Here is a 24,827-nt window from a genome sequence, read left to right on the forward strand (position 1 = left end):
TATTGTGTGAAAAAGATGTGCTTTTTCAAAAAAAAAAATTATTAAATCTGGATTGATGTTTGTAGGAAAAAAAAACCAATCAAAAGTAAACAATATTCATATGTGAAAGCAAAAGTATTTTATAATGATGTAGTCAATTTACATGCTTTTTTCATCAATCAAAACTGCTTTTCTATATGTTTTTGTGATGATTTCTGCACACACCTTTCTCACTTCAACTTTCTAGTTGGAGCAAGTCTGCTTCCAATCTGAAGTCTTAATGATCCCAACTGTTTGACTTCATAATTTGAGAACTGTAATGATTTTCCTTAAATGCGTGTGCATAAACCACCACCACATCACTAAGTAACCTCTTTGAAAACTATAAAGGATTTTTCATATGTTATCAGAAATTAAGATAAACAAATAAGATCAACACAGACAATTTACAGATTTTTATTTAAACCATATACCAAAACATTTTCTCAACAATTTACTTTTTCTGTATTACATCATTTTTGGGAATGAATCCAGAGTACACTAAATGAATAAGAGCTGCCAATTAATTATATTCATTAAAAGATTTTGAAATTTATTTTCTACAATCAAGTGAATTTTTGATTTTTTATATTTATAAACATTACAAAGACAGGTCTGCAAATGAGGGATTATAAAATATTGGAAATGTTATTTGCAGAACAAATTTATAGGAAGACTCATTAAATAAATAGCCATTTTAAATTTGAAAAGTTTGAGTCCGAGAACACCCCAAACTTTGATATTTACAGAGTTTTGATTCAATTATCTAGTGCTGATGTAATTGTTTGATGCAATTACATAAATCTGTATTGTTCTATTAATGAGTTTTATGCAAAAGAGTTCTATTTAAAATAAATCACTTCAAACAAGCTCAAATTACACAGGTCTGCAAGTAAAAAACTGCATAGGATTTTTATACATTTTCTTATAGATTAACTTGGTAAAAACGAAAAAAAAATTACCAAAAAGATTCTATCTCGTCAAATTTTTTTGTTACACTCAAGTTTTTGTTTGTATTTAGTGTAAAATTTAGGTTGTGTAATTTCTCCCGACAGCTTCTGTTATGTTTGTGGTGAATACACAGTGAAAAGTCAACAAAGAAACATAAGTGAGTTTGTGAAGAAAGTTCATTTTGCGTATTTCAAATTGAAACTTGAAGATCGAGACAATGCATGGGCTCCGCATAAGGTGTGCAGAAGATGTGAGGAAGATCTTCATTTGTGGTTTAAGGGTAAGAGAAACTCATTTCATTTTGGCATTCCTATGATATGGCTTGAACAGAAAAATCTCAAAACCGACTGCTACTTCTGTTCGGTAGATGTTAAAGAATTTAATACAAAAAATAAAAAGAAAATATTTTACCCTAATCTTGACTCAGCTATTCATCCAGTGTCCCATGGTTCTGAAATACCAGTTCCACAGCCACCTTCTAATTTCGATGACATCCTGAGTGAGTCAAAGGACTCAGACACATTAGCTTTCCAGGACGAATCTAGCTCAGATTTTTCTGTCGACGAAGGACCTCGACTTTTTTCTCAGAGTGAGCTCAACGACCTAGTAAGAGACTTAGGTTTTTGTTTTTTAGCCTTGATCCTAGCAATTTGGCTTCATCTTTTGAAAGACCTATCATCTGGGACCTCATTTTCATGGTACAGGCATCGAGAGATAGAATTTACTGCTTTTCTCCAAAGAGGAAAATTTGGTTTATTGTAATGATGTTCGTGGGCTCGTGAAGTGCATTGAAATAGAATATGATTCATCAGAATGGCACATATTCATTGATTCGTCTAAAACTAGCCTCAAAGCAGTCTTGCTGCATAATGGAAATGCAATGCAAAAGTTTTTGGGGAATACTAAGGAACCTGACTACTAAACCATTGTACAATGCATGCTGGCAGCGAATGAAGATCAAGGATGCAAGATGAGCTTAAAAGTTCATTTCTTACACTCCCATATTGACTATTTTCCTGAAAATTTGGGAGCCTAGAGTGAAGAACAGGGTGAAAGATTTCACCAGGATGTCCGTGATATCGAGAGATGTTACCAAGGAAAATGGGATGTCAATATGTTAGCTGACTACTGTCAGATGCTCGATCGAGAAACCAGAGAAGGAAATCGGAAACGAGTTCGGAGAAGCATCAAAGAAAAGAAAAGGTGTCATAAGAAAAAAAGAGTAGACCTAAAATTGTGTATAAATATCAGAAACAATTTTTTGATTAGTTGTAAGAAAATATAATATATTTACTTCATTGTAATAAATAAGAGTTTTTTGCGAAAAAACATACGTGATGGGATGTTGCGGAAGTCATTTTTAGAATCTCCAATCTTTAAAACACATAATTCAGCAAAAATATCCCCATGCAGCTGGAAAAAAAATCTTTTTTTGCATACCTGTGTTATCAGCACTTTTAATATGTATTATTGCAAACTGTACAGTTATTACGACCATTCACATCTGCACAACATAATGAAAATGCTTTATAAATCTTATTTTTAGTTGACTTGATGAAAGTTTATTGAAGAAATCTTCATGTTAAAACAATTTTTTGTAAGTTTTTTTAATCAGTTACGTTATCGCTCTTGCTTATATCCAACATAATTAGGTTACAATAGAGACTTTTGGATTTTAATTTTAACCAATATTGCTGGGGAACAAATCAAATTAAGTACTTTCAAATCACATATTGGATAGAGCTCAAGTGTGTTTTCATAATTTAATTATACAGAAAATTCTTATAAACACACATTTACAGGATTTCTGTTAAATTTAAATGTGCAAAAATGTAGTTCATATTATTTTTAAAAGTGAATTATAATTTTTTATGAGATCAAATCAAACTACTTTTTCAGTATTTTCAAACTGTTCTTCCTCTCTATTTTATATTAATTCAAATTGTGCATTTTATGGTAGCGTGGAATCAATTTCTCCAGGAAGTTAGTTGTTACAAATTGTATTGATTATTTTGACATTGACAAGATTTAAATTTGAAAACTCCTGAAGAATAACTGAAGTTTCGAAATAAATAACCAGTTATAACTGAAAAATTACTAACTTTAGATATTTGTATAAAGTTGTTCCTGGTAGAATTTTTAAGTATGTTAGATCCTTGATATGAAATTGCAACACCATACACACTATTTTTAATAAAATGATGACTTTCTGAACTCCGTTTTTTGTTTTACATGTTATCAATGAACTTGTTTATGTAATAAAAGAATACAATTAACTATAAGAACCATTTTGATGGAATGCTTTAGTTAAAAAAATTGTATTTGGCACTTATTCCACCGTGACTGATTTGGCAAGATTGCGAGGACAATCGACCTAAATATTTGAAAAAAGAATGCCTTAGTTTTTATCCAGAAATGAAAATAACTATAGTAAATTAACTTACATTGCATCCTCTCAAAACAGCAATGTGATAGGAAAGAAGCTGGAGAGGAATAACGGTTAAGACACCTTGAAGACAGTCTACAGTGTGAGGAACTTCTAGATGCCTAAAAGCGTGTTTCTGAGTTTCGATGTCACCTTTCTCGCAAACAATTATTGGTCTTCCGTCACGTGCCGTAACCTTAAACACAATGGTCGTAAGAAATCCGATTCGGGTTAAAATTTATTTAAAATTGCAACTCCTAGTTACCTGTTGAAGAGCATTCATGCATTTAGGATAAACCGGATCTCTCGTCACAGTCATGATGACTGGCATAGCTTTATCTACTAGAGCAAGCGGTCCATGTTTTAATTCACCAGCCAAAATTCCTTCAGAATGTAAATAAGCTAATTCTTTGATTTTCTGCACAGTAATAAAAACAAATAAATATTTATCCTCAAATTAATACTTTATTTAATTGAAATTAACATACCAATGCTGCCTCCAAACATGTAGCATGATTATAACCACGTCCCATTACTAACACAGATTTCTGTTGGTATAATTCCTGAGCCAGATTGTGGACCTGTTCATCCAATTTCAAAACTTCTTTAATTTGATCTGAAAGCATTTTTAAAGATGATAAGTTTACGTAAAATGTATTGAGCCATTTTAATTATATAATTATAAATTGTATATACGATCTGCTTGATAAGTTATGACAATAAAAATGATAATACTAACACACAAAGTCATAATGTTTTATTCAATGTATGACCTGATTTTATCCCCATATTTCTAGAATCACTTCATTAAGCTATGCAGGACAACAACAGTCAAAACTGGAATTAGTTTGCTGTTCTAAGTAAGAAAATGCAATTCATAAGCACTAACAATAGGAAACTGGTTTTAAAGATATACCATTTTTAAAACATTCCAGACATGGTTATAAAAAGAAATCTGTGTTCCAGATGTTAAGGAATGATAAGAATCCTGTAAGCTCCACATAGATTGATGTAAGATTCCATTGTAAAGTTTCTGTCCTATAATGGCAACAGAAGTGAGAGACATCAAAAGTTTTGGATGTTAGGATTAAAGAGCATAATACCCAGTAGAGAAAGGTATGAAATTACAGCTGTAACAGTTTCTGTATCAGAACCCAGATAGATATGAACTGGAAAGATACTGAAATTATTCATCTAATCCATGACCTCACATACCTACAAGTCTTAGAAAAGATGGAGATATAGATCATCTAAAATAGAAAGATTATCAATTCCAAGGATGCTGAGGGGCTATTTGTTGCTCAGAAGTTGCATTATGAGATTGGTTAGAATCCCTTCTAAAACACTACACAGATGAATACGATTGGATATTTATCTACACTATTGTAGTTATGTTAGGTATTTTGATAGGTTGTGATATGTTTTCATGTGTGATTTCAGTTGTTACTATTTAACTGTTATCACTGTTCTAATCTATGTAAAGTGTATTTAAAATTATATGACGTTCCATGTTTCGAAGTTTTCTGACTCACAAATCATTACGTTTAATGCTCGGAATGACTGTCCTTTCTGGAGTTTTATGTTATGTTGTTATATTTCAGTTGCCTGATGATGGGCGTTAAAAGACATCCAAAAACATTAACATATAAAAACAGTAAATTTACTGGAAAAAGATGATGTCGTGTTTTATTTTAATGAAATCCAGTTTGAACCGTAGCAAAAAATTAGCAGTAAATTTTTTATAATTCATTTTGCAATTTCCACAACATCAAGCCTAACAAAAGTGCAGAATTCTTAAGATTTGTGATTGTTTATAATTTTTTACGGGTGCATTCTGTTAAGTAACCATCAGTCCTCTAAAAGAATAACAATAAGGTTCCTGAAAGAAACCATAAATGTTCAAAAGCACTCAAATTTCTAAATATTTAAAACTAATCAATAAAAATTTCTCTTACAATTCATGAACTAATATGATATGGTTAGAATGCAAAATTTTCATTCTAAAATTTAAAGTTTCCCTCAACTAAGCAAGTATTTTGTGATTGAATAGCAAGGAGTTATTGTTTAGAAGTAGAAATTTGTTCTCTTTTTTTAAAATAAAATTTAGAAATTTGAATACTTTTGAAAAACAAAAGAAAGTGTCCATTTTTTCTATAATATTTGCCATAATTGTTTATTAAAACAAGCAGCATATTACCTGGCAACTTTTTCAATCCCTGAATAATTTCTGCCCTTCTGGGATGCATAGATATTCTATCTTCACACATGACCAAAGAAAACATTACCAATGATATAAACTGACTTGTATAGGCCTGTTTAAAATGTAAAAATTTTACTATTTTCTCATATATTATAACATAAATAATAAAAATTTTACTTACTTTAGTGCTGGCGACTCCAATTTCTGGTCCTGCATTGATATGAACTCCACAGTGGCTCTCGCGACAGATGCTGCTACCGACGGTGTTTGTTATGCCGACAATCAAGGCTCCCCTCTGTTTACAATATCTTAAGGCCATTAATGTGTCGGCAGTCTCTCCTAAAACATCGATTATTATTTTAAAAGTCTTTTTTATGTGAATAATTAAACTTGAATTAAAAATAATGAAATTTAAACTCGAAGATTACCAGATTGAGATATAAAGAAACAAACGTCATCTCTAAATATGGGTGTGTTACGATCCAGAAAGTCACTGGCTAATTCAACCATTACGGGTAATTCTGTCAGTTCTTCCAAGATCTGTCTTGTCTGTATTTAGAAAGAATAATTAAAAATGTCACATGGTCTACCATTGTAATATATTTTAAATTTATAAGTTAAATAACTCAATGCCAAACGATTGCCTAAATATTGGGCTGTAACGTGGCTAGTTAAATCTTATATATAAAATTGTCGTGTCACAATTTTTGTTACCGTACTCCTCTGAAACGGCTTTACCGATTTTCACCAAATTTTATATGCATATTCAGTAGGTCTGAGAATTATAATTATTAAATTTATCAAGAGATAGCTCCAGTGCCAAATTGTCTTATAAATTATTAATATATTTAGCCATTAGTTGGAGGATAGCATAGAAAGTATGACAAAATAAGACAATAATTAATTGTTGTTGAGGAAATTGTGGATTTTAGAAATGTACGAAGAATTTAGATGGGGGGGACTAAGTGAAAAAGTCCAGCAACACACTGGATTACAGAGAAATGGGATGCAAGTTAAGGGATGAGAAGGAGGAGATAACTTTGAGATTAAAGGAAGATGGAGATAACTCATCCTTATGGATTAGGTAGAAAAAAAGGAATGCATCAAATCATCTTATTTTATATTCTGAGGAAGGAAAAAAACCACAAAGAACAGTTTACTTTGTCCAATGTGTTAAATTTCTGAACTAAAATTTGTTGCTTTGTTTGAATCATATGATTTTTTCAGGTGACTATTTTTCACAAATCTTAACTAAAATTTGTCTTATTAAAAATTAAATTATGATATTCAATTTCAGGATATAACAACATTTATTTTTTATTTTCCACTAAATAACATAAACGTAAATATTTAAATTGTAAAATAGTGATGGCATACACCAATAAAGAAACAAGACAGTCAATTTGTTGGATGAAATTTTTAAACCTAATAAATTGGCTAATTGTCTTATCTAATTTAGAACATATATTATTCTTACCGCAATAGCACTATGATAGCTAGTACCACAACCAATCAGCAACAATCTTCGGCATCTCTTAATTTCAGGAATGTAATCCTTTATTCCTCCCAACACAACCACATTTGAGTCAAAATTAACTCTTCCTCTCATGGTGTTGATCACCGATTCTGGCTGTTCAAATATTTCTTTCTGCATAAAAGAACTAAAATTTCCTAAAAACAAAAACAAAATTTTTTGAAAAATACTTTCAAATGACAAAACTACTTTCATTATACAAAAATAATAATAATAATAATAATTACCTTTCATGATTTGTTGTATCTCCATTTTTAATGTGATTATCTCTCTTGCAGTTGATTCATCCAAAGTACGTTTAAGACGATGAATTGTCAAGTCTAAAATTAAGGATTTGCGCTAAGTCTTTTAATTTAAAAACTTGTATTTATAAACCGGTAGCGACCCTTACCTCCTTCGGAGACTGCGGCTACATCGTCGTCTTCCAGAAATATCACTCTATTAGTATGCTCGATTATGGCACTGAAATGAATTTTAAAATGAGTAGACACCCTTATGATTAAGAAACAGGTTTACGACGACGATAACCACTTTTACAAAGCAGGAATTAAACTTATCGCCCGAAAGTCATCTTACCTGGCATCAGAGGCAAAAAAATACTCTACTTCGCTATCTTCTCCGATGGGGTGAAATTCTGTCGTCGAGTCGGATCGCTGAATTCCTCCGGCTTTGGTCGCAGTAGACGACAGGATGGCATTCTGTCCGAAACGAAGATCGGCTGCTACAAACACAATTTGATAAATTTTAAACTAAAAAAGTCGAGACATTTCGTGGTATTTATTCTTGTTTTTTAATAAAATCTTTTAATTCTTTAACTTGCTTTTGACAGCTGTATTTGCGATTTTATTTTTTGAATTTCATATTTAGAGAAAGATTAAAATTTTAGTTTAGATTTTTAGTTTTAAATATTTAAATTTAAAATTAAGAAGGAAAAAAAAAAAAGCCATTTGACATTTACTATAATGGAGGAAGTGACATTCATAATTTTTTTTTTTTTACATTTTTAATTGTGTAGAAATACTGGAAAGAAACGAGGTCAGGGCATAACTTTTCAGACGAGTATCGCCTCCAAATCATGGTCAAACCTTGACCTGAATACCATTTCTCTCTTTATTTTCATTGTAGACAATTCGACTTAAGTGATTTTAATATTCATAATTGCAAAAATTTGGCATATAAAATTAAATATGCCGTTGTAACGATCTTTTATTTTAGATATTCTCCAGGATCTTATCCATTCGAAATTTAATAATAAACTTTGATCTTTCCCTCTATCATCATTAAGAATTTTCTAAATTTAATGTATAAACTTCTCACATTTTTGGTAAAAAAAAAAAAAAAGTTTAATTTTTTAGTTTAATACACACAAAAAATATGTTAAACAAGCTTTTAGTTCATTATTTATGATTAAGAACAATTAGTAATTTAATTTTATTTAAGAGAAATTCCAAGAAATTTTTTAAGTAAATATAATTAAGAGCTAATTTAAAATTTTTATTCATTAAATTGTTATAAACATAGTAAATAACAACAACAACAACAACAAGAAACATTAATAAATAACAGAATATTAGAGACTTATGTTGCCGACACAAATTGTACTTTTTTAAATTTAAATTCTTTCAAAAAACATTAAAATCTTTAATATTGTTAAAATATCTTGCTTATATAAAAATGTAAGTCGTTTAATTTAATGATAGAAAAAGATATACCTTCTTCTTTCTTGGTCTCAACAGCTGAAGAGAGAAACATGCAAGAAATTGCATAAGAGGTCAGCATGCATTACACTATTTGTGCAAAGACATCACATACAGGAAACTTCCTTTTCAACTAAGATAAACTTAAACTACTAATAGTGTAGTTTGCTACAATGACAGACCACAGATTAAAAAGTGAAGATATAGAGAATTAAGTAAATTAGATAGACAATAAACAGCAAAGTTAACGTACAGGATCGACCGCCTGCCTCCGATCCGTAAAATATTCTTTATCGAGTGTATAAATTCGAAACGAACGACGACGGTTTTACACTTTGTCGTTCGTGTTAGAACTTATAAGATTTTTAGTATAAAATTTCCAGTTTTTGTACAAATCTAATGCAAGACTTAGAAAAATAGTTTTCAATATACAGCATAATCTTTGGTTAACTTAAGTTTAATTCATACTGTTTTTAGATCAAATGTATCATTTACATAAACGCACAATTGGTTATCTTTACAGCTTTCAGATAATTCTAAGTGTATTTGTTGTCCATAAGAGTTGTCAATAAAGAATATTCTACTAGTCGCAGGCAAGTAGCTTTTATTTATCTGAAACAAGTTTGAAGAATTAATATACAATATAGACACATAAAGAAATAAAAACAATACTAACTGACAAAAAACATATGTTAGATCAAAGTTAATGTTAAAATAAACCATAAATTAATTTAAAATCTTAAGAATTTAATCATATTGGAAAAGAAATATTAACTCTTTACTGTTTTCTATTAATAATTCAGTTTAAATAATCATCATGTTGATTTCTAACTTGTAATTTCATGTTCGTTTATAAGCTAACCTCGAATATTTGTATATTGTTAATGTTTAGCAGAAAATAATCCGAGAACTTAGATAGATCTAAAGCCGCTAATATCAATTTTCTAGAAAATTATGAGACGAATATTATCGATGTATTTTGTACTGTGTATTTGCACTTTCCAGTTTATATGCACTATGCACTTGTATTTCATATAAAGCTAAATAACCTGTGACCTTAAATTAATTCTCATACAACCTTAATATCTCAAGACCTTAAAAATCAACAGAAATAATTTGACCATCACTGATGCTCTTTGTCATCTTTGTTTTGCTGTCTGATAAACTGGTCTTTAGTCTAGGACATGTATCTGTTAGTAGTAGAAGTATTAAAGATAGATAATCAAGAGAAAATAGTATACTTTCTAATATTACATTTATTAAAAGTTGTGATAAAATTTTATAGAAAAATTGAAATTTCCAGTATCATCATTATCCAAAGAGCATTGTGCAACATAAAAGATCTAAACTGTATTCCTAAACAAAATGCTAATTCATAATCATTTATGAAATTTTTAAAAAATTCTTTTCAAATTTATAAAAAAAAATATTCATATTTTCATCTTCCAGAACCAGAATCCATTCTACAATATATGCATATACATTGGCAATTTTGTATTTAAAACAAGTTGAAATTTATATGCAAGAACACGATCTGACTATATATTTTATATATCCAAAGCACAACTCTAACCCACGACTGCCATTTTTCTTTAAAAACTTTACACTTTCTTATTTTTAATCATCATCGTGGACAAGAATTTTGCAAAATTCAAGCAAAAATAACAATAAAGTAATCAATAACGGATTCTGATAATCAACAACAGGATTTCTTTGGGATAAATTCAATGCCGATTTAATGCCGACTCAAAAGTTGATCTTATTATAGATAATAAAACAAAACGAATAAAGCTTCTCTATAGAATATTTACAGTTAACATTTATTTGAATTTTAGAACTTTATACAAGTTACGTTTATAAGGCTGCACAAGGATAAAGATGACACTGAACACCAATGAGTGATCGAGTCAATCACTGTTCGTTACAATTTTGACAATAGAAAATAAATAATGCTTATCGTAATTTTGTAGCCTGATCGTATAAATCTTGTTTCTTAGAATAAAGATTTGCAGTATTTAAATTCAAAAATGTAATTTTAAATATTCGAATTAACGTTTCTAAGAAAGCATTACAGTCAGAATGTAATACTTAAATCTTTAAGTCATCCTGACATGGACAAGTTACAAGAAAACATGAAAAATAAAAATAGTATTAAAAAGTAAAAACAGTAAAGAGTTAAGTTTTTGAATTGATTAGAGAAGTTTTTAACAGCTGCGTTTTCTTTTCATAAAGTAATGCTATAGGAAAAATGTTTAAGATTTGTTTTTAAATAAAAACTACTGAATATCTATTATTAAAACTGACAAATTAACTTATAAGTTAAATATAAATGGGGCCATATGTAAAAATAAAACAGGATTTGTGCGATTCAATTAAAATATGACAAAACCGGGATTCTAACATCCAGTCTGGCGAGAGTCTGCCGGAATGAGATCAAGGACGCTAATAGATATACTAGTAAAGTTAAGATCTGTCCGTAGTAAATTGATGTCAGGTTTAATGTAAAAAATTATATATAAAACGGTACTCGTAGAAGTTTGCAATGAGACTTATAAACTGTATAAGCTTGAAAAATATGTTCTACAATTGTTTCTCTGAACAATTAAATTAATTTAGTAATATAAAACTTCATTAAAAGAAGACTTAGATGGTTTAAATTTAAATCAAGGGATTGTTTTGGACTTTCAATAGGTTGAACTTTATAAAATACAAACTGAATTCCATTATTTTGAGTAGTTGTAATAAAAGCAGGATTAGAGAAGCTCTTAATATAGATAAATGATAGTAAAGATAAGATAGTGGCTAAAAAGCAGTATGTTCAGTGTTTGAAAGTTAACTTATAAATTATTTATAAATAGGTTCCTAGAAAAATAGTCATGAATTATTAAAATCCACTATGGAATAACATAGCAGAGTAAAATGCTGATGAAAATGTATGAAAATTTTGGAATAATAATTAATATTTAAATATTCAGAAATAACTGATTTTTTAAGAATAACTTTTGTATAATTTTGTATTTCTATTTCAATAACCATTAAAATCAAACTGAAATAAATAAAATATATATTATGAGGATTATTATGAATTTAGTGAGTGAGTAGCTGCAGATGCTACAATATTAGCTCGTACGCTCTACAAACTTATTGCATTTTCTTGCAAATACAAGCACGCTCTTATGTGGAAAATTGCTTGTTTCTGTAGCTTTTAAACATGTCTTTCTTCACTTGGAAATTTAGTATAAACTTTGTTCAGAATTAAGAATGAAAGCACATTTAAGAAGAAACATTTTTCTAATGCTTTCAAGCACAGTTCATCTGTAGTTAGTACACGGTTGGAGCAGTTGTCTCTTGCTGAAATAGGAATAATTTACAACAATATCTCAAAGTAGTATTGATATTTATTCCCTATCTCTATTATGCTTATGCTCATCTTTGGAAACATTTCTTATTTGGAAACGTTGAATATTTCCAAAGAAATGTTCTAGAGTAAAATAGGTATGGGCAACCTGCAGACCTCTGACTTTCTCTATGATCCGTATAGTATGTGTAATGTACAATTTTCATAAAATCCAGAGTTTTTTGGCACGATCTCGCATCGAAATGTGTTTTATGATCTCTTACAGTAAAGATACCCATGCCTGAAATAGAATAACTGTTTGTGGATTAAAATATTTTCCAGTGCTTTGATTGCTATAATATCAAAACAGATTTTCTGAATTTAAATCTTTGAAAATAAACATTTGGTTTCCATAACATATACATTATGTTATTGTATAAGTTGCAGAAACTTATACATTAATTAGAAATTTTTATTCTATGATTTCTGTTAAAAAAAATACGTGCACTTTATTGCTATGACTGATAGAAAACTCATTTACCAGTGTTGAAGTTACCAGTATTTTGATATTTATGAATACATTTTGACAATAAAGATAATAAATAGTGAATAAAAAAGGTTAACAGATTTCACTTTCAAGCATCTATGAATAGAATTTTCTCATTTTGATTATACTTAAATTATGCCCATCACAGTTAAAATCCACACATTTCAATAAGCTTAAAATATTCAATAAAAGAATTAAGCTAGTAAAACTATTAAAACTGTTTTCATAATTATAAATAGAAGCAATTTAACGTTATTTTTTAAAGATTAATTTGAACAACTAGAATTTTAGGATGCGCGTCTAGACGATAAGCAACTCAGTAAACAAGTTAATGACAATCAATTTCATGTCATTGACTTGCTCGCTTAACTACTTGTTAACTAGATATACCTTACACTAGAATGACCTATAGTTTGCAAACTTAAAAGAAAAGATTCTTCTCTAAATATTCATGTTATATTTATTATTTGAATGGTTTAGCTTGTTATCTTCTCTACATTATAATGAATTATGGTCACTTAATCTGAATTAGTTATATATTATAATTTTAATAAATAATAATTTAAAAGCATAATGTTATACAGAGAAATATATAATAAACTCATTGAAGTTTTTATCAGATGTAAGTAGGAAAAAACAACTTTTACTGTAAGTTACATGTGACTAATCACACAAACATGCTATATAGTATTTTCTATACTACAAGATGTATCATACTTTAAAATAATTTTTAAAATAAGGACAAATTGATTAGTTTTTCATTCAAATTACATTTGAAAAGAGAAACTCTACATAATTCTCTATGGCTGGGATGGACAACCTTTTTCTACATAAGGGCCACAATTAAAACTTTCAAACTGACACGGACCACACACAAGAAAAATAAAATGCAGGTAAATCAGAATTATTTGTTTAAGTATATCTGTGTTAATTTAGAGTTATATATGACGTGATTTCTGGAACTGATACTAACGTAATAAATCCAAAATATTTGGCGGAATATTAGTTCATGCTAGTTTTAAATTATTTTTGAGAGGAGAGCCGGTTAGCTGATTTCTTGTTTTACTTTTTACTAAGTTCATTTGTGGAAAAAAGCTGTTCACATTCACAACTTGTAGAAAATAACAATAGAATTTTTGTTGCATACTTCCTTAAGTTAGGAAATTGATATTCTTAGACTTTTATGAAACTTTTATCAATCAAATTTTTTCTTTGAAAGTGTCTTTCAAATCAAAATTACTTTGCAGGTCTATCTCCAATTGAAGTTCATTTGGTACATTTTCTATATTAACTGAAAAAGTCACTATAAAAATCTGTATTTTGTTTTCTCAGCTAAGAAATAGTATAATAGATCTAGGTTAATAGTATATAATTTGCAAAGAAACCAAAAAACTAAAGCGCTAGAAAACATTTTTAAAAAACTTTACAGCTCTACACAAAGTGTCGAGTGAAATTGAGTTAAACTACGGGACATGTAAAAAACATGTTTTTGGTATTTACTATGACTATAGACAGCTCGATGTCGGCATTTTAAATTTTTGTTTTACTTTATTTTATATATTTTTTGAAATATTGTGTGATGCAGGCTGCACAAAATGCTAACGAGAACCACGGGTTGTCCACCCTTGCTCTATGGAATACGTGCGTGTTTAAATGTAACCATTATATTAATTTAAATTTACCATTGCAAACTTGAGGAGCCAATGACAGGGTTAATAATTCAATACACTAATACAGCAAAATTCAGTTTTTGATATATAAGAAGATCTAAAAAGTCTGAAATCACAGAATAAAAATGAATTTTCAAACAATATACAGCATATGTTGAGCCTATTCTTTTAAAATATATTTTTCTTCAGCATTTTGCACAATATAATACCATGTTTGTTTATGTTCATTAGTACAAGTAGACATTTTAAATACTATAACATATGCTATATATTGTTTGAAAACAAATTTTGTTCTATGTCTCCAGATTTCTTAGACAATTTGCATAATATTCAATCATTATTTGAACTAAAGTGGCAATATTTATGCTAAAACTGAAAATATGAATTCCCGCGCATCATAACGATGAAAATCAGCACACTTATTATTGTTCTATTCCATTTATTAGACAATTCAACAAGCATAATTAATAAATTCAATTCAACTTCTCATAATCTTTTCAAAACATTTATATTTCAATAACCATATGATCAATTCTGCATTTGTTAAGAATTCGGGTAATTTGTTAAACACTAAATACATATTTTCTATTAATTGCTAAATGAAAATCAAACTAAAAATTAAAATTAAAGTAAGATAATAAGAACAAAAAAAAAATATTTAAAAAATAATTAAAAAAAATAGAAGAAATGTGTACCTGAATTCTGCTTGTTGTCTGCATCTGTACAGTAGTCAAATTGTCAAAAAGTCAAATAAGGGAAGATCATGCAGAAAATAGACAAAAAGAGTGACAGATTAGAAATGAATAAACCAAACCATCTAGACCAAAATATATAAATATAACAAAAAAAAAAAATTAACTTTTATTCTGTTAATAACCGGAGACATGGAACCCTTAGCAAAGCAATGAGAGCAGAAATTCTTCACGAAGCAAAGAAAAAGAGATCCCCCAAAAGAAATAAGAAAGAAAAATGGATGTAGAGTTAATACATGAAAATAAAACAAATATACATATAAATTTTTATTGATTTTATAGAAAATTGAAGAGAAAGATTTATTCCAACAGAACAAAACCTACACCGAATGTCTGGAGAATGCAGAAGAGTGCAGAGGAGTTTTGCATAAATGACAAAAACCTGCCACCACAACCACATATTTATTAATATTCGAGCAAATATATTATTGCTTAGTGAGTTTAGTAGTTCAAAATTATTATATAAAAAATAATTTTTTTTTTTTTTTAGAATTCCATTTATAATATTCTGGAAAATTCTTACCCTTACTGTAGAATACAGGAATGTAATCAGTTGATAAATGTGTTTTACTTTTTATACCAACAAGAAGAGGGCTTCCTCTCCTAAATTATATTGTTAAAATATTAAAATTCATTAAAAGTAAAATGCTAATTTTTCCGAATATTTGTTTTTATGTAAAAATTCTTTACCGAGTAGCCACACATTGTCCTGGATATTTTCTGCTTTTGAACACAAGAGCAAAAGCACCTTCCTGTAATATAAATTTTTTATTAAATTTAGGATAATCATTTACATAGGTAATTTGATTAAAATGTTTCGTTAAAATGGCATTTTCACATACTTTAACTCAAATAGGTGGAATATGAATATATATTTAAGTTATCAATTCAATAAAATGGCTATTTAAGTATCGTTACTCATTCATCGCATTTCAAAAATAAAATTCTGCTTCGAATACAGAAATTTGTACAAATCAGATGCCAGATTTTAGTATGACTGAATCGAAGATACATGGCACCAGACTTAAACGCACGAAACACATAGATATATTCATTAATTAAAAAGTTAAAAAAAATTAAAAATACTCTGGTATAGATAAAGTAAGAAAAAGATCAGTACATGTATAAAAAAATAAATCTGCTGTCATTAAATGTTAATACTACTACAGAATAAATCTCAATTATACACCTGAGTTATAATTTACAGTTACAAATTGTTGGAATGTTGATTTTTGGCTATGTTCCAAAACATTGAAATGAAGAAGTCATTCAGCTTTTAAAAAAAAGAACTGTTCTTTTCAATGATTTCTTGATTTGTTATCAATGGAAGAAGAAAAAAAAAGAAAAGATAGAAGAAATTGTATAGCAGAGAACAAAGCAATTGAAATTTTACTCAATTTCAAATCATACTTGATATAACGAAATCGGGCCGGCTGTAAGCGAGCGTTCAAAGCGTGCACCGCACGTGGGCGGCACGTCCAGAGGCTGCATAAATCGGTATTGCACACGAGAGCTCAAACAGCTAGCGGCGCTGCTGAATGAAATAGATGTGGAAGTGGAATTAATAATGCTAAGAAAAGAAAGTTGTTAAAATTTGGTCTTAAATTATCATCTCATTTATTTTCAGGCATATTTTGAAACTTAAAATTATTGTAAGGAGTGTTAAAGATGGTGTCTGAATTTATAGTTTCTTGTAACAGGAAGAGAAATTTTAATCATCTTAATCATCAATGTCCCAAATGTATAAAAGGAATATTCAAGTATGTTAAAAATTGAAATATCATTTATAATGATTCTATTAAAACATACCAATTGTTGAATGACTTGTTCAACTAATTCTCTGAAAGATAAATCAGGATGATCGTCGTGAATTAGTTTAACTAATTTGGCAATTACTTCGGTATCAGTATCGGATTCAAATTCAAATCCTCTCTTCAGCTGAAAGAACCAAAAAGAAAATAAATATATTTTTAATTGTAAATCAAAATTCCGAAATTTTTTTTGATTACTTAACATAAATATAAAGAAAAAAGTCTTACCAAAAGTTGTTTAATATCTTTGTAATTGGTAACAATTCCATTATGAACCACAACAAATTCTGAAGAAAAATATAAGGATTAAATTTCTCGTCTACTGGTATAATATTATTTTCACACTTATAAGAAGAATAAAATTATTTATGATACCATTATTCACGTCCGATCTCTGAGGATGACTGTTGGGAATACTCGGAGCTCCGTGCGTGGCCCATCGCGTGTGAGCAATTCCGACGTGAACCGTATATTCCTGATCAAAATCGAGATCCTCATTATCTATCAAAATAGGTACGAAAATAAAATGTTTAAATTAATAAAAAACATCATTTACTATAATTAGATTTAAAATCTTGAACTAAAAAGCAATACAAACTCTTTACAAGTTTAATGATTTAAAAATAAAAAAAAAATACAAACTCCATATCTGATCTTCCAACATCTTTACTTTTCCACTTCTTCGAATGATAGACAAAACTGAACCATTGGCATTTCCATCTACAGCAATACCTGTCAATAGATATTTTTTTAAAATTTATTTCTTGTTTTAAAAAGTAATAAAAAAAATTTTAAAAATATATATATCTGATCTTATTGTTAATAAAAAATATTGTTATTACCTGCCGAATCATAACCACGATACTCCAACCTCTGCAGACCTTTAATGAGATATTCCAAAATTTCTCTACGTGTTCTGGGTTGCAAATAGTTCAAATATGCAAATATTCCTACAAAGAAGAATAAATTTTTTTTTTAAATTCTATACAAGTTCTTTATTCGTCTAAAATTTAAGAAATTTGTAAAAAATAATTTTAACAAGATTGATGGTCAGACGCACGGAACATAGATTGACGTCCTGCTTCTAACAGTCTCTTAACAATTTGTTATTAGCATATTATGCGCATTTCGCCTACAAAATAACTGCATTATGATTTGCATAATCCGACAAGCGAGATAAATGATAGGATAAAGATAACTTTAAAGAAAAAGGAAAAAATATTTTGAATTAAAGTTTATAGTAATTTTAATTCAAATATAGTTTTAACAATAAAAAGTTGAAGTTTTTAATAAATATTAATTAACAATTTTATAAATTAAAGGAAACTTTTGTATAAAAACATTAGTTATTTTAGTTGTTATAATAAAAACTTATATATATATACTTTAAAAACAATTTTTTATATTTTTTTTATAATTTATATATTTCCGAGAATATAACTATTTGTTTTCGAAGTTGCATAAGACTTAATTTTAAAAATGCAAACTGTTTTGTGAATTTCAACACTAACATGTTTGGAATGCTTGCATTCTTAGAGGCACCCACTACCTTAATGTTGTAAATCTGATGGAAGTATGTCACATTTCTATATCAACCTAATTATTTTTCTTTAGTAATAAATGCTTCCGAGAGTAAAACAATAGACAAATTAACATTAAATGCTTTAAAAAAAATGTTAATTTAACATTTTATAAATACAAAATTCTTAAGAGATTTAAAAATTGTATTTTAAGTACAATTAGGAAGATCTTTAAAATGTAAATCCAATAGGCACATAACCAGAAAGCATTAAAGTTTCGTAGAAATTTTTCACTTTAAGAAAAGGAATTGAAGTTATATTTTAAATATGATATAAATTATAAACAGAAAAGATTGAATATATTAAAAAATAAACATCTGAAGACAAATAAACAAAAACAATATTACAAGGCTCTCTTACAAGGCTGATATCATTGTGTATACATAAGAAACAATAATGTCAACAAGATGACTTCAACCTTTCTATTTAAAATGATTTTACAGAATTTTAAAGATCTGTAATAAATAAATAAATAAATAAATAAATAAAATAAACATTCAACTTTACATATAATATATTTTCGTGTAAATCAATAATGTCTAACGTTACAGATAGAAAGTCGACCCCAATGTTTTTAATGACCTTTCCACAATTGCCGAATGTCGTAAAAGATGCAAACTTCTTTTGAGCTTTAACTTTCGTATTCTTTGTGTGTATTTTTAGAAGTAGATATGTCCATCAAACTGTTAACAGGTATGCAAAACAGGGTTGGAGTTCAGTTATAATTTAAATAATTCATGATTGATAAGTAATTCATTCCAGTCAAGGCAAGCAACATTAACCAAGAATTTCTAGTAGTTGTAGTAAAGGTTTTAAAAAATAATTATAACCTAGGCAAGTTTTTTCTATAGTCTTGTCATTTGGAAAGACAAAAATTTTTATTGTTTGTTAAGACTATTAAAAAAAATACAAATTTCTACTGAAGTTTGCTATTGGGTATATATATTAGTGAAGTAAACCCTGTATAATGAATGTATATGTCCCCTGGAGTTGTCTCTTTTTAGAGAGAAAGACATTAAAAATGTATTTTTTTAAACTTTTTATTATAGAAGCAGTAAATTTAATATACTAAATTTTGTCAATGGACATTTTTAACTGTTTTGCACTTTTTACAGAAGCATAAAAGGTTGTTTCTGTGAATGAAAACTTTTTTGGGTTCCTGGTAATTGTGACAGATTTAAGAGGATAATTTTTATACCTTGAATACAGTTTTGATTAAATACTAAAATTATATTTTAAATATGAACAAATAAAAAAGCTTTACAAATTCTGATCTATTATACTTAAAAAGTCAAATAGAAATGATGCTTACATATGTCGAGTGAATTTTCGTTGTATATAAAAAAATTAAATTGTGTTAAATGCATTTTGATTATAAACTGTAGAATCCTAATGACAATTTCATATTACGTGTCATTAGCCAGGTTTAGTCCGAAGTTTTAAACATAAAAATGTGTATGTCGGACATTCGGCGCTGCTTTCCTGTACATCTAGAAGTTTGATAATAGTGTTTGGAAAGTCGGTGGAATCGTGCTCGACACTCCAAACACCATCGTCAAACTTCTAGGCTTACGGGAAAGCAGCGCCAAACGTCCGACATACATGTTTTTGCGTTTAAAACTTTGGTCTCGACCTCGCTAATAACAGAATAGTAACTTGAGCAATTTATACTAATATAAAACTATTAAAATCATTGAAAATAATATAATTAATGACTTTTAATATATATACATACATACACATACTTGCTCAATAAAGCAAAACAAAATGAAAAAACAATATCACAATAGATTGATTGCATTCAATTATATGTTAAAACCTCAAATAAAAGCAATTTCAAAATGAATTTTTCATGTCAATAAATATGTAAATTATATTAAAGATTTATAAATTTTATTAAGTACAAAATAATCTTTATTTAAATGGTTTAAACTATAGTTATGAAAGGAAAGGAATCTTTTATATAATGTCTAATATTTGTTTATACATTTCATATTTTCCTGGAATGTATAAAAAGTTGTTTTTGACAGTTAATCTCTTCATTTAAATTCCATTTTAAAAAGGGAAAAAAAGAGGTTGACTAAAATTAATATAATGAAATGATATGCCATAAAACAAACTTCAACATTTATCCCATATGGATGCAAAAACCTGTTTTTTAACTTAAAAAAATTGCATTAACCACCACAAGTCATTTAAGCATGATATCTAAAGGTTACCAAGATTATTATATACCAACCACCCTTACTGACCTATTTCTTCCTCTAGAAAAGTTAGAAACGATACCTGTTTATTGTATAAGGACAATGAACTGTATTTAGAGCATTTTTGTATAATAAGTTGTAAAAAGCAATTTTAAAAACATTTTTTTCTTCATATCTATCCTTCACTTTCAAGAACGCTTTTCTCCACATTTCATTTCTGGTTTCCGTCTTCATAAAAAAAAATCTTTTTATGGTTTTAAATATGCAATTTCTACTAAATTTCAACAAATTTTGATGAAGATTTTGCACATATTAATAACATTTATCCGCAAATCCGCATTTAAATTCAACGACGCTCTGATGAATTATGGATCAGTGGTTATATACATATTATTGTACATGTTTTAATAATAATATACTTTAAATTGTTTTTTATCTGTAGAGATAGTTCATAGTGCCCTTTCTCATTTAGTGCCCGAGGCATGTGCCCCTATCAGCCTCTCCCTCACTACATTCCTGTCAAAATTGTTTTTTAAAATTTAGCTAAAACAACAATGTAAATTAAGAAAAATTCAAATTATAGAAATGATAGCAAAAGCTCCATCTTACAAGGGTATAATTTATATGTATATAATATTACCAATTTAACTATAGAAGAGAATTTTAAAACATTCAAAACAATTACTTAAATATTTGATCATTTGATACGACGTGAAAGTTTAGATCAAGGAAAATCTTGTACAATATTTCAGATAGGCATACACACGTAAGGAAGAGAAACATTAGACTAGATATTTTATATTATCATCTCATGCGCAACTTATAACATTTTTTTATACATATTTATAAAGATAATATCGATCGGAAATAAGAAAATTTAACCTTATCACTCAAATGACTATACTATATAAAATATGGAGGTCAACTTGCATATTTGGCAAATGCTAACTTGTTTTGAACTCAGATCTATTCGTAATAAAATAGCTGCAAAAGTAATTCTCTCGAATCATTTTCTTCTACTATATCAGATCTATTCGTAATAAAATAGCTGCAAAAGTAATTCTCTCGAATCATTCTTCAAAACTACGCGTTCAACGCGTAATTTATTCCGACAGAAATATTAAATGATAAATAGATCTTGATATATTTGAATTTTCGAAAAACAGCATTCGAGTCGTATAAAAAGTATTTTTAATTAAAGAGAAGTTTCTTTTAGACATAATTTAAAAAAGCTAAGTTAAAATTTTCACAAGGAATTTGAATATATTGAAAATATTTGCTCGGATATAAATCAGCATTTATAAAATAGATATACGAATTGACATATTTTTGTGATATATTAGGTAAGATAAGTATTATTAATAAGTCCGTCGCGAGATAAAACTTATCAAAAACATAAATACGAAACGTTATTGACATTAGTTACATACACTTTTGAAAGGAGAAAAGGGGATAAGAATAATTTCGCACTTTTTACGAGATTTTAAAGCCGAATCTCAGACGGATACGCGGATCAAAAATCCTCCATAAATGTGCATCTCTTAATGCATCAATTATACTTAATGTTTATTAACAAATTAATTAAAAAACAACAAAAAACTAGTTTATTTATCACTTTTTGTATTAAAAAAATGTATTAAAGAGATGTTTTATGATAGCAATAACACATTAATGTTGAATGTAATAAAAATATAAATTTATCAATAAGAAATTAATGTTTAAACAAATAAAACTTAAGCTTACATTCCATTTTTTTAACTGTAATATATCAATGAAGCTAAATGTATAAGAGTTTTAAATGAAGAAATTGTTATTTAAGAATGAGCACATTGAATTATTTATTGTTATTTTTAACAAGAAATTCAGGTAAAGAGGTACATTTATGGGTTGTACATTCTTTCCCTAACAACAAATATAGCTTATAAATATAAAAATGTTTAAGAAAAATATGATGTAAATGTATGCATATTACTCATTTTAGACTAGTACATTTAAATGTAACTAATTAAATTACTCACCGCACATCTTTAAAAAATGATACTCTTGCACACGATTTGTGGTTTAGTAAAACTCGTAGAATTCTCAGTAGAAGAACGGTGAACCTTTGGATTTAAATACAAATCTATTAAACCTGTTTTTCTAGAAAATTGTCATCCAACGTGGCTTCCCATGTGACGTCTAAACATGTGTAGAAGGCGTGGTTTACGTCACACGCATTCGAACGTATTATTGGTCGTACCGTGTTACGTATCAATTTTAAAAAATTATATATTTCGTTTATATATACGTTAAAATAATTAATTGTTATATCAATTTATTTTATTAAAAAATACAAGTAAAAATTATATTTAATATCAGTTATAATGTTATTTATTTATTAATGTGTAATATATATTTTTAAACGTACGTAGTATTTAACACAAATGTCACGTGTTAAGTACTGTACATTCTAACACAAATTATACTTATAATACATATATTTATTTATTTACTTATAATTAAATACATAATTGTTACATATACAGTATGTTTAACAATTATATATTTTTAAAGAAATATATGTGACACAACACAAACACATAGTACATGTGTAGTATATGTAGCATTTGTGTTGTAAAATATATAGGCCTATATATATATTTAATATTTTATACAAGTCTTATGTATATGCTGTGTTTAACTTATGTGTCACGTGTTATATGCTCGTATTTTGAAACATTTGCAATAGAGTTGTCACAGTAATTATATTTTTAAAACGCATAACATATATAACACCTGTGTTAATATTAAAAAAATATGAGACTTTTTTATGAAGCATTACACTTTTCGCGTTATCTAACTTATATGTGTCATATATAATAAAGTACAATTGTTATATTGTAATATAATGTCTATGATAGAGCATTAATTATATATTATAATTAAATTTTATATGTAATATATATTATTATACTAAAAGTATATTATATGGTAATATGTAAGAATTATAACATATTTAAAATATATCACACTTTCTGAGTATTAAAAGAAATATGTATATGATTTTTAACCCTTTCCGCCTTGTGGGCAGAAAGAAGGTCCTTTTCCATACCCAGGCTCACCAGTGACAGAATAAGTAACCAGTGGCGTAGCGTAGTGGGGCCGGTAGGGGCGGCCCGTCCCGGGCGGCACTTTTAGGGGGAGGCAAAATTTCACAATAAATAATAATAATATCTTGTAAAAATTTGTGTAATAAATATGATTATTATATTGCAAAACATATATACATGACTTTTTTATTTGTAACCTGTACAATACACAATAATGATGATTGTTCTTGTCGAAAAGTTCTTTAGAATTACTGTATATTTTAGTCTTTTAAATTGAGATACCTAAATAAGGGGGCTGCGAAATTTTCCTCCGCCCCGGGCTGCTGACTCCCACGCTACGCCACTGTAAGTAACACCATTGAATACTACTGTAGTGATCGCAGGTTTATGCCTCGCAACGAGCTGACTGCGTGGAGTTTTCCTGCTTTACTTTATGTGTCTGAGACTTAAATAGGGTCAGTTTCCCATAGAAAGTCTTTCAGGGATGGTTTATGGGATCCCCATGGCAGATCGTCCATGGAACATAGACGATCTGCAATGGGGCTATCCATAAATCATCAATCCAAATTCCATACCCATGGTGGATTCAGCCAGGCCTACAATGGAGGCTATTGAACGAGCCCCGACATAACAGAGACAGAAATATTTCTGAAGTTTCTCTGTTTGGATTCGATTCCGGATCCCTCAGAACGGGAGGCTGACTCCAACTGCCTAGGCCATACGACCATTAAAATATATTCTTAAGTTTTTACACTTTATTTTATGTAATAATTATGTAATATAAGAATAAATAATTTTATAACACTTTATTGTAAATGAAATATATTTAAGTAAATTTTTATATTTTTAAAAATATGGCTTTATTTAATTCATTAATTTGTTTTAAATTACTATTTTTATCGTTGCAAACAGGATATTTCTCATTACATAATTAAAAATTCATTCATCAGAAGTTCACAACTGATTTATTCTGATTAATACATCTGACAAAATACATTGTCAGATGTATAAA

The 24,827-nt window shown here is 28.2% G+C and overlaps 1 protein-coding gene across 6 annotated transcripts; it reads right to left on the minus strand.

Moving 5' to 3' along the window:
* Positions 1–419: 419 nt before the first annotated feature.
* Positions 420–22,909, minus strand: LOC136968203 (glutamine--fructose-6-phosphate aminotransferase [isomerizing] 2-like). 6 transcript variants are annotated; one of them, XM_067262178.1, is made up of 21 exons: positions 22,745–22,909; positions 17,785–17,892; positions 17,585–17,674; positions 17,318–17,443; positions 17,171–17,229; positions 16,941–17,069; positions 15,822–15,883; positions 15,655–15,734; positions 15,075–15,098; positions 8,841–8,864; positions 7,705–7,846; positions 7,520–7,590; positions 7,356–7,448; positions 7,072–7,265; positions 6,023–6,143; positions 5,776–5,933; positions 5,592–5,706; positions 3,883–4,010; positions 3,660–3,812; positions 3,414–3,590; positions 420–3,343 (listed from the first exon to the last, which is right to left on the minus strand). In XM_067262178.1, exons 1-21 carry the CDS (start codon positions 22,749–22,751, stop codon positions 3,299–3,301), a joined length of 2,106 nt encoding a protein of 701 aa, XP_067118279.1. In that variant the 5' UTR covers positions 22,752–22,909; the 3' UTR covers positions 420–3,298. The 6 variants fall into 6 exon arrangements, with proteins under 6 accessions (XP_067118279.1, XP_067118278.1, XP_067118281.1 ...); XM_067262177.1 differs by having other exon boundaries at positions 7,705–7,849; XM_067262180.1 differs by lacking the exon at positions 8,841–8,864.
* Positions 22,910–24,827: the final 1,918 nt, after the last annotated feature.

The sequence above is a fragment of the Centruroides vittatus genome, unplaced genomic scaffold, assembly GCF_030686945.1.
Source record: "Centruroides vittatus isolate TY-2023 unplaced genomic scaffold, ASM3068694v2 contig_1416, whole genome shotgun sequence".
NCBI lineage: Eukaryota > Metazoa > Arthropoda > Arachnida > Scorpiones > Buthidae > Centruroides > Centruroides vittatus.

Coding starts and splice junctions, on each gene's coding strand:
- LOC136968203 (XM_067262177.1), bottom strand. Junction 17,675..17,784: donor TCGTGGTTATGATTCGGCAG/GTAATAACAATA, acceptor ATCTATTGACAG/GTATTGCTGTAGATGGAAAT. Junction 4,011..5,591: donor GGGATTGAAAAAGTTGCCAG/GTAATATGCTGC, acceptor AAATGCTTTCAG/ATCAAATTAAAGAAGTTTTG.